At 41.9% G+C, this 18,494-nt stretch overlaps 1 protein-coding gene across 1 annotated transcript in view; it reads right to left on the bottom strand.

Moving 5' to 3' along the window:
* The window catches only part of LOC139464863 (uncharacterized), a 37,842-nt gene extending 20,408 nt beyond the window's left edge, over window positions 1–17,434 (bottom strand). The window contains exon 1 of the mRNA XM_071246420.1: window positions 16,498–17,434. Coding sequence (XP_071102521.1) covers window positions 16,498–16,957 — 460 coding nt within the window. The 5' untranslated portion in view covers window positions 16,958–17,434. The remainder of the gene's footprint in view (window positions 1–16,497) is intronic.
* Window positions 17,435–18,494: the final 1,060 nt, after the last annotated feature.

Raw genomic sequence — 18,494 nt, 5'->3', positions numbered from 1 at the left:
GGCCATATGTCCTCATCCTCATCAATCGGGTATCAATCGGGTATAACATGGGTGACCTTTACTGACCTTGAATCCTGCTCGGAGTTTCTTCCAAAAATTAAACGTATTTCATTCTGTGACTATGACATAGCGGAAACCGAAATGCGTCCTTTTTTTATTCTCACATTGTGTCAGTATATTTGAATAGGCCACGCCAATAACAAAACACCCCTGTGTTTACCCCCTTGAGAGCGCGTGTCGATGGGCGACCTCTGAGTGTGTACCTGTGTTCAGTGCAAGGTCACAAAGTGCATATGAAGGTCAACAGTCGTGTTTAAAACCCAAACCCAAAACGGCAACAAACAAACGAAATCCACCAAGAAAAAAAATAAAAAAGTATAAAAAAAGAAAACCGTCAGTGCACTAACAATTACGAACATCGATATGGGTCAGTTGCTAGGGGCAAGTACCTTATTTAATCGGGAATGGTCGTTAAGGCACGGGAAGGACACATATCCGGTGACTTTCAAAAAGAAATTAATAACCATTTGCCGTTGCAGTAACTTTAGGAGGACCGTGGAGAGAAACATATGTACAGTGAAACCTCGTTTATCTGAGCCCTGTACGATTACTGCTGGGAAAACCTAATTACAAAACGACACTATACCAACTCTATAATCCGGAAATTGTTTACCTGGCCTATTTCAATGGAAACGCTATTGTCCGGATTAACGGGGGTGCTTTGTATATGGATCATTACAAGCACATGACTAGTGATGATCGGGAAACGCTACTTGGCATTTTACACAAAGCCAAGAAATATGTTTCTAGAGTATTTGTTTCTAGGCATTAGGTTATAGTTAGAAGATGGCGTCAAGTTAAAGCTCTTCCAATTTTTCCGGTTTTACGCCATATCTACCACTTGCGCTTCTTGAAGTGAAATCACGTGCGGCTGTATACAAAACAAGGATTTCCGAAGTCAGCGAAGTGAAATGGAAAGTTAGCGCAATTTTTTTATTAAACATTTGTAACCTCTGCATGGATCGATTTTATAATTAGGTTTATAACACTGGGTTATTACCGATATCTCACTTTGGTATGTCCAATCGAGTGTAAATAACACCCCTCCACTATCCACCGCCACCACACCAATCTTAACAAAAGGTTACAATGTCATCAAATTTCTAGCATATCCCAGACCTCGGGAAAATAATTCGCATTATGACTTCGCGAACACCTGGTGTCATCACAGATTTTGAGCGATCCATTCACCTAGGTTTCACGGCCGTTTGCCCTTTACGCCCAGTGGGTGAGTGAGTGAGTTTGGTTTTACGCCGCTTATATTCCATATTCGGGGGACACCAGAAATGGGCTTCACACATTGTACCCATGTTGGAAATCGAACCCCGGTCTTCGGCGTGACAAGCCAACGCTTTAACCGAAAAGGTTTATTTAATGGAATGAGTTTATTCGGATAATCGACAATGGTTATTCTCTGGCGTTGACGTTTCATATGAAAATATAAATTCGGAATGGAGCCCAGAACAATGGCTAATTTCAGATTAATTATTCTAAACTTGCCCAATCCTTCTAGACTTGAGTTGGATTATATTTTCAATTTATTCTCTAGAATCTGGGAGACAGACTACACCATGGACGTACGAGGCTTCGTAAATCTTGGAACTATGCGTATCTTATTCCGAAAAAAGGATAATCTTAATAGACAGGTATCCCCCGTGAAAGCTACCAACGTCTGCAAGACATTCCTCGAGAAGACCCTGTCATATGAAACACGCTGTGACGAAGCCAGCGCGTAGTGATACATCATGTGTAGACAGCCCCGTCAGGGTAATTACACCTTAGTCGTCTACATCCGCCGTTACCCAGACAGGTGGTCAACACCAAATTAAGGGCCAGCGTTCTTGATTAATGGTCACTGTTGGGTTTGAGTGGCCGAGATGACCACCATGACAAGAGGACATCTAATGGTCAAGGACCAGTCATCTGATGCCCGTGTGGCAATTAGACACGCTGACCGGTGGTCGATTGATCAAAATAGTCCACAGAAACTCTGAATTAGCAATGTTATTGCTGCCAATTTTCAAATGTCGTCCTGGATTTGTCTGTGTTTAGATAAATCTCTTAGCTGCACTTATATAGGTGCTGCGTCGATTTTCAAGTGTTGTTCTAAAGGAGTGCAAGGAAATAGTGAGAGGGTCAGTCAACAATCACTGGGGTCCTGCGGAGATGAAGTGAAGTATATTTTCATTACATTAATGGACCCCCTAACATCCCCTCCCCACGAAAATAGAAATTAACACGACACCAAAAAAAACCAACAAAAACACAAATAACGCAAGAGGTGAGGTGAAGTGGGGTTTATCGTCGCGTTCAAGATTATTGTTCTTATATAGCTACGAGCATGCACGCGTGTGTGTGGCTGCTTGTACTGGTCCGGACTTTTGCCGGTTCTATAGTGCTAGCCAACTGTGATACACTGCCACAGTTTAACATGAATACCCAACTCAGACACAGTATACTGACTCCAAGCCGACCTTATTTTAGTTCCTTAATATCGAGCGCCAGACAGGGTACCAACTACTATCTTTTAACGTCTTCAGTATGACGTCTTTTGGCAAACGCTTCACTAGACCTCGGAGGCGGTCAGAACAAAACAAGGCTAATAACTAAGACAAACATCAACACAACACCAACAAAACACATGCCAAATAAACAAACAAACATACAATAAAAAGATGACTTAATAAATATTGAATATCCATGACAATCACGGAACAAATACAATATTAACAAGCACTATCATCTTCGCCAATAAAGGCTCTACTTTTATTATCGATGAGGACCTCCGTTAGGTTAAAGCGTTCGCTCGTCACACCGAAGACCCGGGTTTGATTCCAACATGGGTACAACGTTTGATGCCGATTCATGGTGTCCCCGCCGTGATATCGCTGGAATATTGCCAAAAGAGGCGTAGAACCATACTCACTCACTCACTCCGGGAGGATAAATAAGACCCCATCTGCCTATGTTTGTCGCATGAGGCTAATAAGTCGATTGTGTTTCAGGCCTGGATAATTGCGTGTCGTTGTACTACGACGGCGTGAGAAGTTGCTCATTATATTAATCACTGGTTTGTCTAGTCCAAACTTGATTATGTACACGCCACTGCCATTTACTTGGGATATTTCGGTGTCAAACATTGCGATCGAGAGTAGCCAAGAGCTGCTTATTCCAAACGAGGAATATTTAGGACGCCATTGTAAGTTCACTAATAACTGGTAGTTAAACACCCGGTGTCGTGTACACTAGGGGAATTTCAGAATGACGTGTTCACGACACATGTTACTTACGTCCTCCAGCCTTTGGATATCGCTCGATGGCTTCCTCTAAACCACAGACAATCAGGAATAAGGAATATTCATGGTTGACGAAAACCGAAATAATATGTTAACTAAATCATTGCTCCTCTTAATATAAGGGCGGTGGGGTAACCTAGTCGTTAAAGCGTTCGCTATTCATGCAGAAGTCCCGAGTTCGCTTCCCCAAATGGGTTCAATGTGTGAAGCACATATCTGGTGTTCCCCGCCTTGATATTGCTGGAATATTACTAAATGCGGAGTAAAACCATACTCACTCTTGGATCCTCTAAAATCGCCATCTGTGTCCACTACAGCGGTGACCATCCTGACAATTTTAATGCTTGGTGTTCTAGAGTGAACGCGTCAGACACTACAAATCATCCTTAAAAAGAGCCATCCTTGCTCCCCCACCCTCTTACCGCCCCCACCCCTCAAGCCCACCCCTATCTATGAATCACCCAACACTAACTCCCCGAACCAGGCTATAACAAAAGAATTATCATTTGCATAATCAGCCACCGATCTCGAATAGTCTCGTCAGATAACCCACGTTAGTTCGCCCGATTAACTTTTTATGGCGTTTTGAGCAACGTCAATTAGAACGGGGTTTTCTGGAGTGTAATTACACCCTCATTACCGCTACTGGACGGTGTGTAACAAAAACCGAAACAAAACGGAACTGTTATATACACTAAATCCAGACGGTGAGTTGGTACATTGGTCATACGCGGTGATCGTGAATATATCCCGGTTACCTGGCTTGAAATTCCGACGGATCACATGACAGTGACCGTATCACATGACAGGGTTGTGGTCACATGACCGCATGAATGGTATTCGAGGGTATTCGTATTTTCTGGTCAGACTGTCTCTGAATGGAGGCGATTAGGTGACGGCTTGACTTGGGTTACATCTTTGAATGAGTTGCGGTATGATAAGAATACGTTTAAACGATATCGGAATGCGCATGACCAAGCACGTGAATCTCGTGATTCCACGTACTTACCACACAACTGCCGGTCACGCATGCGTGTTACAGCTTTTTGGGCCTTCTTTGTGCACAGTGCGCCAAATAGGATATATAATGTACAGAAATATTCTAAGAATGGATAAAACTGATCAACAGTGTAACTACGTTTTCATTTATTACGTATTTATCTTAGAGATAATCAAGTCGAATTTAATGAAAGCTGATTTTGAAGTCGAGTTTTTTGGGGACGTGTTCGACGGTTTTCGGAAGGGAGTTCTAGGCCCTCCCCCAGTAACCCGTGCAGGTCGTAAGAGGCGACCAAATGGAACGGGTGGTCAGGCTCGTTGACTTGTTTGGTAGCGTATCATCGCACCCCGATGGCATGGGTCGTTGCACGCAATATTGATCACTGGATCTTCTGGTCCAGATTCAAATATTTACTCACCGCCGTCATATAGCTGGAATATTGCGGCGTTAAACATTAAGGTAACAAACAAACAACAAACAAACAAACAAACTGACATCAATAGCCATCACAAATAATGAAAGAAGAGGTGAGGTGAGATTGGGTTTAACGTCGCGTCCAAGATTATTGCACTTATATAGCGACGTGCATGTACGTGTGTGTGCTTGTGTGTGTGCTTGTACTAGGTCGGACTAATGCCGATTTATAGTGCTAGCCTACTGAGATACCATGCCGCAGTTTAACATGGATACCCCACTCAGACGCAGTATACTGACACCGAGCCGACCAGTCCTTGTTTAGCCCCTTAATGTCGAACGCCAGACAGGGTAACAACAAGTACCCTCTTTTAACGTCTTTTGGTATTTTTTAACGTCTTTTGGGGATCGAACCCCGGGCGGACCCTCTCCCACTGGACCACGGAGGCGGTCTTAATGAAGGCAGAATGAAGACCAGTACTTTATCACGTATTTCAGTTGAAACTAAAACTTTGCCAAATCGATTCCCAGAAAGGGTGCACGAGACGTCAAAACTAACCTGAACAGCCACATATGTTAATAATTAAATACGATTCGTGACTTGTAACTTGTAAATGTTTATATATATTTCCATGGTAACGTATGAGAGTGATAACGAATAAGATAAATGTGGCAATGATATATAAGATATACACACACAAACCATATATACAAACCATATACACAAACTATTGTGAGAGACGATGACATAGACAAACATGGAGCTCTTTAGTTGCAATATTAAACATATTATAAATAAAAGTGACCTACTCAACTTGCATTCTACGTAAATGTACTGTTACCAGCACATGACGTAACAAGGGCAGATAATTCGTTTCCTGTTATAATCACTAAAGATATCACTTTGAGTATAGAAGGTCATAACGTCGTGATTTTAAAGGTCCCAAAGTTTGTCTAACTGGAATTTACAGTAATCGGTTAAAGATCTTCACCAGTCGTATTCATGGACCGATCATAACGCTTGGCATGTCAACACGATATCGATATGACAACCAGTTATTAAAAATATCTCAGTTCAACATAAAGTGAGTGAGTGAGTGAGTTTTGTTTAACGCCGCATTTAACACGATTCCAGTTATACCATGTGTTTAAGCGTGTCAGCTTAAAGTGGGAGGAAAAAAAGTGATGCACGTCTCAGACGTTTACCACTTTGATGAAACCCACGAGCACGGGTATGGTGCTGACAAACCTGGAAACATAATCGGGGCAAACCGGGATTCAATCCCACAATCATAGGTTTCTGGCGTGCCCAAGGGACGCAACTCTGCACAGCAAATTGCGGCGCCTTAATGGACTGGACCACCCGTGTCCCGTCAGCATTAGGTCTTTGTGTGACTTATATACTGTTAAAGATCTCCATGCCGAGCATTGTACGCAACTGGAATATCATATTTTAAAAATATTTTTAATTAATTCTTTTCCTTTTCCATAATATTTTACATTTCAATATCATACATGGATTTAGTGTGGTATTATTGGCATATGTAGCATGGGCAGATCAGATAGGAATATGATATTGACAACAATTCAATCCGCAGAATTCGAAACAGATATTCGATGCTCAAGAATTGATTTCCAATGAACCTAAAAAAACTTCCTTTATACCAAAAAATGCTAACAGAATGTAACAAAACACGTCCAAAATTCTGAAATTACGCTGCACTTGTCTGTCTCCTAGACATTAGAGAATAAATTAAAAAGCAACCCAACTCAAGTCTAGAATTATTCGGCAAGTCTAGATTTCTCTGAATGTAAGGATTGTTCTGGGTTTTATTTGATTTTTTTCTTCTTTTCTTTTTAGATATACATTTTCAAACAATTTGATATTATGTACTAATAGTCTACATTGCAGCCTGACACGACCTGTCTAATGTGTCCTATAAGATAGGCGTGCATTAGTCAGTGTTGGGTGACCTTCATACAAACATGAATCCTTGTCGGCAAATTCATCAAATATTTCCAAACATGCCATCCAAGCTTCAAAGTACAGGGCTTCACAGAAGAATGAGACTCCTCATTAAACCCAGCTCATGTTTTATGCCGAGTCTTCAGTAACACAACGACCAGTATTGTGTTAACACAATCAGCAGGATCTCTGCCAGGAACAACACAAGACACCAGCCGTCGAATGCATTTGTAGTTTGATACAATGAAAACAATCTGATACTTCAGTGGAAAGGTGAGTCGAAAAAATATTTGCAAAAACGTATTTACACAAGGTGTCTTGGTTTTATGTCTTTGTTGCTATGGAAACCGATACCGTGACGTCATCGTAGATCTATCAGAGGGATGTTTGTAAGAGGACAGCTGATTGGTTAGTGCCATGATGACAAGGTGCTCGTTAGTTCGCACGTAGGTTTATGTTAGACACCTCAGCCAACATGATGACTGATGATCTGAAAATAATCTAGCGTGTGTATCTTTGGATACTTCCAGTGCAGCTTTTATGATGTCTGTATCCCCTGTTGTACCTTTAGGTCTGGACTATGTTTACCAATCGGAATCACTCGGATAACTCCGTTACTGATCTTGCGCCGAACTGGCGTAGTGATATGAACACATGTAGAACTGCCGGATACCGCCGCATAGAGTTTACCGGATATTTTTGACTATTTCGGAAACTATTAACGATGAAGGGGAATTTTAAATACACTTACATTCGACGAAACGCTATTACCCAATGAGATAAGCTGCAATCATGTGATAGTCACGTGACTGAAATAGTTCCCAAATAAATTCCTGCCCGTTCTGACCGACACCATATATAAAATTATGAATTGCTCCTTTGTATTTCATTACATGATTTCAATATCATTAAAATAATAATAAAATAATTAAAAGTATATTAAAATGCTTCACATAATGAGTGGGTGAGTGAGTATGGTTTTCCACCGCTTTCATCAATATTCCAGCAATATCATGGCGGGGGACACCCAATAGGGGAATCGAACACGGACCTTTCCGGAACGCTTTAACCACTAGATTACCCCACCGACCTCTTAAATATCATAAAAGTAACATACAAACTAGGATTTTCGTATACACGTCTGTCTTGGTAATGTTTTGTTTGACAAACAGTTATATCTTTGATACGTAGTTGTGTTTACATGGAGAAGGCTTTGGATACTTCAAATACAAATAGCCCGCCTCAGTGGTTAGTGAAAAGAGTGTCTTCAAGGAAATCGGAAGGACGGGGGTTCGACCAAAAGACTTTAAAAGATAATTCTTTTTGTTACCCTGCCTCGCGGTCGCCATTAAGGGGCTGTAGCAATGTTAAACTGCCAGCACTATAAAAACGGCAGAAGTCCGGACTCTTGCACGCGGCCCCATTTCACCTAGCATCCCCTCACCTGTAATAATAGACAGCCTCCGTGGTCCAGTGGTAGAACGTCCGCCCGGAGAGCGGAAAGTCCGAGGTTCGTTCCCCGTCGGCATCATACCAAAAGACGTTAAAAGATGGTACTTGTTGTTACCCTGTCTTGCGCTCGGCAGTAAGGGGCTAAGACAAGGAGCGGTCGGCTCGGAGTCATTATACTGTGTCTGAGTGGGGTATTCATGTAAAACTGCGGCATGGTATCTCAGTGTGCTAGCACTATAAATCGGCATCAGTCCGGACTAGTACAAGCAGCCACACAAACACACACACGTACATGCACGTCGCTATATAAGTGCAATAATCTTGGACGCGACGTTAAACCCAATCTCACCTCACCTAATAATAATAAAACACCTTGAAAATTTCCGGCTATGATTATACCCAAAAAGCTGTACTCGTTAGAAACGTTTTAGAGGATCAGGTGGCCATGCTCGATGTCTTGTTGCCTGTCATCGTATCCCGTGGGCCGTTGTTCATAATATCAATCACTGGCTTGTTTGCTTCAGACTCGGTTATTTACAGCCGCAGTCATAAAGAGATTGATCTGAATGCAGCGTTAAAAAACAAACATTTATAACATCAAGGAAACGGGGTTGGCCTTGCGGTAGAAGCGATCACATGTTTGGTCGAGCTGGGAATGGGTTCGTCTCGCACACGGGAACAATGTGAAGGTCATTCTTACTGGGATGCTGATGGTGACCTGACTCGCCATAACAACCACGTTCACACTCTCTGTTATCAACCCGATGTAGTTACCTATTATGTTGTATTGAGCTAAACCTTCCTTGGAATTATATATATTTGTTATAATAGCACACACATATTTGGTAGTTTCATAAATGAATGTTATTATGTATAAATTCTCTGTTTGATAACTTGATACATGGGGCGGTGGGTAGCCTAGTGTTTAAAGTGTTCGCATGTCACACCGAAGATCCGGGTTCGATTCTCATGGGTACAATGTGCGAAGCCCATTTCTGGTGTCCCCCGCCGTAATATTGCTGGAATATTGTTAAAACGGTGTAAAACCATACTCACTCACTCACTTGTAATATTTATACATTTCTGTCAGGATGTGTAATTGTAACAAGCGACAACAACGAATAAATGAGTGACGTGTATCGTGTTAAAATAGAGACTTGACACACATCCCACTTTCCCTTTTCACTGGGCAATCTACCAATTGTTAGCGACTCACACAAGCAGAGTAATTAATTCCATTTTTTATGAAACACTATTTGAAAAAAAACTGTGCATGTGGTGTGCACAGTAATTAAATTTATTTACAATGTAACCTGAAGTTACATCTCTTCTTAACAGATGACACTGATCCTGAATACACATCAATTCTATCATAAGCTGTAAACAAATTTACCTGTATGATATAAATGAACTTTTAAATGAAAAATGAAAATTTAATGGTAATTTGAACCAATGACCAAAATGTGTAAATGTGTAATATGTGATTGTTTGTTGTTTAATGCCCCTAAGCAATATTCCAGCTAAATGACGGTGGCCTGTAAATAATCAAGTTTGGGCCAGATAATCCAGTCATTGACATAACGAGCATCAATCTACACAATTGGGATACGATGACATGCATCAACCGAGTCATCCAGCCTGACCACCCGATCCTGTTAGTCGCTTCTTACGACAAGCATAGTCACCTTTTACGACAAGCATGGGTTGCTGAAGACATATTCTACCCCGGATCTTCACGGGTATATCGATAAAGAATTACTCTTCCAAGAAAGACCACATGTTCTTGTTTCTACGCGATAGGCTTGGAGCCAGCGCACAGGTTTCCAAAAACTTGAAATGTGATAATTATAGGCATTTTTTCAACTACCCCTTTTCCAAAATGCTAGTTTCAGTTTATCTGTCTATTATTTACAGACCACCGCAATATAGCTGGGCTATTGCTGGGTGCGTCGTTAAACAAACAAGCAAGCAAACAAACAAGAAAACAATTTATCTGACGCAATTTCGCGTCACACGCTTCACGACTACCTTTGAGATGGCCCCTGGACGTGAGTTTCAAACCGGCGTCTTGTGTGGTTGAACAATAAAGTGGAAGATTGCATCTACTGCGGTAAATCTACATGTATATCAGTCCGGTAGCCCCCGGACACACAGATGTAAAACAGGTGTTGCCGTTAAGAGGGATGCAATTCATTACTTTACAAACCTTGTCTATTGCAGTCATCGCGTTGTCAATTTCACTTCGCGAAAAATGTCAGTTAGTTTTCAGATACAATCTGCGTGTTATCCAGTACATTATTGGATTACATAACTTTAATTAAAGATGTGTTATCTTGTAGATATCAGGACATGTATACCGAGTTGAATTAAAGAATAGAGTATCATGTCTGTGACATCTGTTTGATGTATATTTCATCACAGTTGACTCTTACATTGGCGACTGGGCTGATCGTGTCATTGTTCACACTATCGATCATTGTATTGTCTGGTCCAAACGTTATAAGCATATATACAGCATAACTACCACAAATAGTCGGGACAATAAAGTAAGTTCGTTATATCCGTCAGTTCGTCATAAGCGTGTTCGTTATAAACGTAGTTTACTGTATTTACAGCCGCCGTCATATTGCTGGAAATTGCTGAGTGCGGCATGAAACAACAAAGTCACTTTAATGGGATAAGGAGTCAATACATTATGTGTTCTACACGGCTGCGGTACGACCCTACACTACACACAACCGCCACCCATGTTAACCAACCGATACCCATTTAAAGTAAGGAAGACATGACTCAGCAAAAGAGGAGTCTCGAATTGTTGACAACTTGAATACATCCCCTTATATTTAGACAGCAAATCTTAATCCAACTTTATTCACATTTCAAAGCGGGGACTCATTACCCACATATATCATTCATTACTGATCATTCGGGGCGGTCGGGTAGCCTAGTGGGTAAAGTGTTAGCTCGTCACGCCGAAGACCCGGGTTCGATTCCCGACATGGGTACAACGTGTGAAGCCCATTTCTGGTGTCCCCCGCCATGATATTGCTGGAATATTGCTAAAAGCGGCGTAAATCCACACTCACTCATTCACGCATTACTGATCATTCATTGCTACTTTGAGGAAGAGTTCAATTCGCTAAATTCCATGAGTCGCATGACCTGCCCTGTCCTAATATTAGTTTTTACGCTGTTAAAACAACTCAAGTCAAATTTCTTTTTTTTGGTACTGGATTCCAACGGTTTTGCCATTCCTTACAGTGTATCAGGGTCGTAGAGCAGCCTTGTATTAGTCTCCGGGGGTCACACCCGTCACCTCACAAAGAGGCCACGTGGTACATAGAAATCACGTTTACTTATATATCATTTTGTAAAAAAAGGTCGATTCCCTACGCAGTCACGCTGAAACATGAATAATTATACAACGAAACCGGAGGTGCTCGTTTGTTGTGTTCACGTGGCATCGGCGACCCGTGAAGATCCGGGGTAGAATAGGTCTTCACCAACCCATGCTTGCCGTAAAAAGCGACAACGCTTGTCATAAGAGGCGACAAACGGGATCGGGTGGTCAGGCTCGCCGACTTGGTTGATGCATGTCATTGCATTCCAATTCATGATGTCAATCAATGGATTGTCTGGTCCAGACTCGAATAGTTACGGACCGCCGTCATATATGAAATATTGCTGAGTGCGGCGTTAAAAAAGAAAGAAATCGGCAACAGTTCGATCATATAGCATATTCTACGTGGAGACAGGAATATAGTCAAGTTAGGTGTGGCTGCATCTTCAACTATCCCCCCCCCCCCTCCTTTTTGTTGTCGAAACAACACTGCGGGCGGTGGGAGGCCCACGGGAATGTGATATAAGCCTCGGCTTATGTTGCTTGAATCACACATACGTCCTGAAGTACGATTGAAAGCGGCGCTGATCAAAGCTCACTCTCTCGTGTGCAGATCTCACCGGTCGCTCGGAGTCAGCACACGAACAGACAGACAGACAGACAGACACATGCCTGATCAAGTTTCGGAATGAAAATAAACTCAGTTCTACCATGAATTTGGAATTTACTCGATTCTGATTGGTCAATCAGAGGTTCAAATCACAATAAACCCCCTCTGATTGAAACAGCTGGTTTGACGGCCGCATCACTGCGGAAGCTAATATTCATAGAATAGTACTTTTTTCAGTCATTGTCGGTAGGCATATTTAAATAATTATATCTACAATTACTGGTTACAAAATGCACAGATGCGGTTACTACAATATTAAAGGATGTGTGGCAATACAGAAAACACGTGCAGAAAACACGATAGAAATCTACAAAGGAAATGTTTTTACGTTTTGGAGACAACAGAGAGCTTGGAATTTCAGCGCTTTTCTATATACACGAGTGTGACGTCATATCTTTTGCGTCACAATGAGCGTCATAATGGTGACGTGCGATGTAGAGCGAAAGCCTTGCAAAGCTTGCTTTGTTTTCTTTAGGGATGCCCACCTCATGTTAGCTCTACCAAGTTCCCTGCTTTCAGTGCCTGTCATATGTTCGACTGAAGTATTAGGGTGTAAACAAACTGCTTGAGTATATACAACACCATATTTTGTTCGGGGATTCCGTAATTCAGATCGATAACCCACTCAAAACACTGAACTCAACCCATGCCGCTTCACTCAGTATATTTGCTAACACCAAAGAGTTCGCATTTTATTTGGTCATGGTAGAATGGTGATAAATATACTGTGTTTTCAATGTAGAGCTAGGTTACCTGTAGATTTAACCGCGCTAAATTTAACATTTGAAACCTCACGCTGCGCTTTCGGTTCCAAATTCAATTTAGCGCGGTTCTACTCGTAACCTAGCTCTACATTGAAAACACAGTATGTTTATCTCCTAATTAACCTCATCATACCTCCATGTCAGAATGATGAAACCATCATGTTAAAATACTATATTATACCACATCTCCATCGAACACCCTGCAGTCCGGCACAGCTTGGAGAAACCTACTGACTCGGTACTCAGTGTACTGTTAGTTCGGAAACTCTTTGACCCAGACACGGTTACCAGAACTCTGTGGATAAAATGTGGTAACGTTGCACTGAGTCGCGTTAGGAACAACACCTTAAAACATGCATTCCTCTCTATAGTGAGTGAGTGAGTTGGGTTTAACGCCGCTTTTAACAGTATTCCAGTCATATCGCGGCGTGTCAGCTTAATGTGGGGGGAAAGCCCGAAGTGAAGCAGGTCTCAAACGTTTACCACTTCGGTGAAACCCACGAGCACGGGTATGGTGCTGACAAACCTAGAAACATAAGTGGGGCGAACCGGGATTCGAACCCACAATCATAGGTTTCTGGCGTGCCCAAGGGACGCAACTCTGCAGAGCGATTCGCGGCGCCTTAGAAGACTGGGCCACCCTCTCTATAGTGTCTCTGTATAATGAAGGGGTGGATGGGTGGAGTAGCCTAGTGGTTTAAGCGTTCGCTCATCACACCGAAGGTCCGGGTTCTATTCCAAACATGAGTACAACGTGTGAAGCCCATTCATGGTGTCCATCGCTGTGTTTTTGCTGGATTATTGCGAAAGGCTGCGTAAAACCATACTCACTCACTCACTCACTAGACCACGAAAAAAATACAATACCAAACACCTAAAATAATTGTTGCGATCATTGTTCCACTTGTTAAAAACTCAGATACAACCATGACCCTTTAAAAGCTTGAACTGCTCTTGACCGACTTTGATTCTGCATTACTATTGACATAAAGTGCTCGATCTGAAGTCCTCCTTATGCATCACCAGCCCTGGACGAGTATTATACACCAACGGTTGTTTGATACCTCCTTGCATTCCGCAATCACTAGTACTAAGTTGACCTTACATTTGACCCGTTTTGCTTACATCTACCTGAGGCAAACCTGACTATAACGTAACATTAAATAAATGGATTTATATCGTGTTGAGAACACTTACTCGTAAACCACGGTATGTGCGTTACAATACAGCTGTTATGGTCGACAAAACGGAATAAGCTCTTAAAGGTGCAGTGTCGGCTAAATTGAGTGAGGGAGTGCTTCGCCTTTTTAGCGCTGTGTGGCTTCGCTCAGAGTGAGTGAGTGAGTTAAAGCTTTACGTCACATCGGCAATATTTCAGCCATATCGTGACGAGAACATTTATGATACTGACATTAAAATAAAAAAACCTGTCATCGACGGACAGTATAACAACTAGCATATCACAGTTTGTAAGTAAAACTAGTTTAGAACAATTAAAAGAATAACCTATTATTCAACAATATATTCAAACGGGCTACAGATCGCCAGCAGCCAAAGTTAGTGAGTGGGTTGGATTTAACGCCGCTTTAAACAGTTTTTTCAGTAACATCACGGCAACTCAGCTAGCTTGATGTGGAAGGAAAACCCGAAGTGACATAAGTCTTACATTTTTCGTGTAACCCATGAAAAGGGTTACAATTTTGATAAACCAAGGATCATATTCAGGGAGAATCTGGGATTCGAACCCATGATCTTGTCAAGCCTAAGTGACGCAATTGAAACCCATGAGAAAGGTTACGATGCTGACAAACAAAAGATCATATTCAGAGCGGATCTGGGATTCGAACCTATGATCCTGGTAAGCCTAAGGGACGCAACTCTGATACACGAGTAAGACGTCACACAAGCTCAGCCAGAACTGAACTAGAATATCATGTAAGTAATATCCATACGTTGAACAATGATTGTGACTGTATTGCATTGTTTCTGTTGAGATTCAGTAGAAGTTCATTGCATTGTATTTGGATAAAGATTAGTTGTCAGGAATGTAGTACCAATTAATGTAAGCAGTGGTGAGGAAGTTATTATATTTAGACGCTCGAATTATCATTAAACATTGATGGGTGTCGAGCGTTATAGAAACGTGGAATATTCTGTGATGTTCACGTGACACTCGACCGGTCTGGCACTGGGTGGAAAAGGTGGTAAGACTATACAAATGGAGCGGGCGCGTCCCTGCCTCATCTCACATTTCATCTGACATTACTTCAAGACCAGCTTTTGTGTTAAGATCACTTATAACCCCTGATTCCCCTCCGAGACCTGTTTCGGATGCTTGCCATTTTATACCGCCATTGAATATTGTACTACAACTATATTATGTACTGCCCGACTAACGGGATCGGGTGGTCAGGCTCGCTGACTTGTTTGATGCATGTCATCCATCCCAATTGTGTAGACCGATGCTCATGATATTAATCACTGGATTCGAGGTCGATTATTTACAAACCTCCGTCATATAGCCGGAATATTGCTGAGTGTGGCGTAAAACAACGAACAAGCCAACCAAATGTACTGCCACTGTGAATGCTGTGCAGTAATTTGTATTGAGTTGTATACCTTGTGAATTTTGTAATACAATTGTTGATCATATACCATTTGTTGGTTGTTTGTTGGTTTCGCACAAAACTCCTTTTCGTAAAGATTTCTGGGTTAACATATTGTTTCAATTTGGGAATCGACACATAACATAAGTCAGTCTCGCATACCGCCTTTAACGCTTAAACGTACATACTCCACTCACACGCTCTGCAAGCGTAAACAGAATGATTTAGAATAACGAAGCAATTGTTTTAGAGTAGATTTAGGTGGTGTTAATGTTTATGACAATGCTCCACAGTTTTTCATCTTTTAACGAGCGTCTCGCAAATCACACTCCCCGTGCTCGTGCAGCCGTGATAAAATCTTGCTTAGGTGTGCGTTTAATCATTAGCATACATCTCGTGCGGTTTGCGTAAATCTAAATGCGAATTCCTGGTATTAATTATGAGCATGAGAAACATAGACAATTTATGCATTCCTGGAATAATAGGAATAATGATCATATGGCGTAGAGATGTATTTAAGAGATGGTCCGTGACCCCGTTGAAATGTCTGAATTATGAAAAACACTATTGTGGTTGGAAGAGAGGGTTGGTTGATTTTCAGAGAGAGAGAGAGAGAGAGAGAGAGAGAGAGAGAGAGAGAGAGAGAGAGAGAGAGAGAGAGAGAGAGAGAGAGAGAGAGAGAGAGAGAGAGAGAGAGAGAGAGAGAGAGAGAGAGAGAAATCGACTGGTCCCCCTAGATTTTCACTAGTCTCGGACTATTGGGCCAGTAGTCGTGTCGATCCATCATATACCCACACCTACCATAGGCTGAATGGACAAATCATACATGACACAACAAATCCTTTTAAACAGTTTCACCAACCGCGACTCGCAATGTCCACAACACATACACTGAGTATTCTTAAAGAAATAAAAAACTTGATACCTACCATGGAGATATGTTCCACCGGATTTTTCACAAAGGTTTCTAGAAATCCCCCCATCCACATAGAATGCCACCACAAGGTGTCCAAAGTTTGCGGCTGGGTATGGGTCGACAACCAGCACGGCTTCGTGGGAAGAGGACCTTGTTAAACTTTCGTCTGGCAAGTTGGCGCGGTATTTGCCGTATGGTGTTGGGGCAGCCACGTACACGTTCATAGCAGATTTGGGGATAGCTACTAACTGACGACATTCTCTTGCAGTCGTGAAGAAGACCACGGCACAGTTTAGATTGTGAATATAATGATAAGCAGCATCCGCCCAGCGCTTGAGTCGAAAGTCGTGATTGTCGTCTGCTCCCAGCGTGTATTTGTCCTTATTGAACACAGACGACACAAGATGAAAATGAAGCGCCACTTGTAGACATATATGTAGAAACGTTCTCTTTCTCAACCTTTCGAAACACATTTTTGGATGAAATGTTAAAGGACTTGTGTGAGGAAGAACTTTCAGTGAAACGAGGTTATTAATTCGTTTTCTTTTCTCAAATAACCCAGCCGTTCAGCTAACACCATACGACACCATTTTCCCCGCGTGCACTCACTCCGAGAAAAACGGAATCAATTAGGAGATTTTTCCAGGATTTGTTTTCTTCTTGTGTAAATATTCCTCCCAATACCGCCTGTAATCTTGACTATAACACAAGCGTGTGTCTTGTAATGTCTTGTTCCCGCTGAAACAACCCGCACGGCTCCGATCGAGGTTCCTTGTCACAAGGCCCACAAACAAACTACACACGAGTTAATTCCGAACCCGATGAATGCAGAAATACTCGTCTACTGTATCGTGCGGTCATCGTAGTCACGGTACCTAAAACGAATTAATCCCATGCAGAAAGCTTAACGCCTTTTCATTGGTCGAGGGTACTTAGCATACCACGCGCTGGTCAGGACACGTCAGTATGATTGGTCAGCGGGGTTTTCAATCATAACGCACGTACCTCCACAATACACAAGCGGCTCGCTGCAGTGAGGGTTTCGTCGCGAATTCACCTGCTTGACGGCCAACAGGTGATTTGTCGCCATGAATACTTCCGTGAAGTAAACATGAGTGGGTTTATGTTAAGACTGTCTTCGTTCTCCCTACGCGCAACGCTCAACACCGTTGGAGGAACAATATGCGAGTAATTCTAGGCGTGTAGTGTGGGGGGTGCCCATTCATGAGTTTCAACACGAAAGCCGCGCGGTGAGAGTTCGGCGCATGGGTTTCATTCAGTGTGTGGTGGGGATTCTGGGAGGTTGGACAAAGTATAATATTTGACTGTGAGGAGAATCGAGTATACCGGCGTGTGTGTGTGTGTGTGTGTGTGTGTGTGTGTGTGTGTGTGAAGGAGGGGGGACCACTATCTATAAGGCTGTGTGAATGTTTACGTAGATACTGTGCGTGATAAATTGTACTGTCGTCTTGGAAACTGAAAATTGTTGGCAGGAGAAGAAATCTGATGTAATTAAGATTTCCAGAATTCAGAAAGTGTTTCCTTTGTGTAATGATGAGATGCTAAGCTGTTTATTTTGCTTGCAATTAAGAAATATTTTTTCTGATTGCACGCAAGTCAAGGATTGCTGATAAGACACCGATAGACACAAGTTTTTGGCTAATTTATGCCCGTCTAAATAAAAGATATAGATTATATAACTGAGCATACACAATACATATGTCGGGGTACATATAGGATATATTACACGGAAATACAAGACACATGAGATATATGTAGGCATTATACATATAAACCCAAGATCGATATACAGAGCGTTTTAAAAAAATATATACATGAAATGCCACTCACATGTGAAGAGCTAGATAAAGAGAGCTTTTCAATCATTTCTGGTTTAATACAGGTAATTCAACCTAGATTCGACTTACACGTATGTAATGTCTACGGCTACATAAACTATGATCTATGTTAATCCCGTCAGAATCCTTCCACGAAGAATCGTCGTGAATA

Source organism: Haliotis cracherodii, unplaced genomic scaffold (assembly GCF_022045235.1).
Source record: "Haliotis cracherodii isolate W230 unplaced genomic scaffold, xgHalCrac1.p SCAF_17, whole genome shotgun sequence".
Classification (NCBI taxonomy): Eukaryota; Metazoa; Mollusca; class Gastropoda; order Lepetellida; family Haliotidae; genus Haliotis; species Haliotis cracherodii.
The sequence above is the reverse complement of the archived record's forward strand: the minus strand, read 5'-3'. Positions and strand labels throughout refer to the sequence as shown.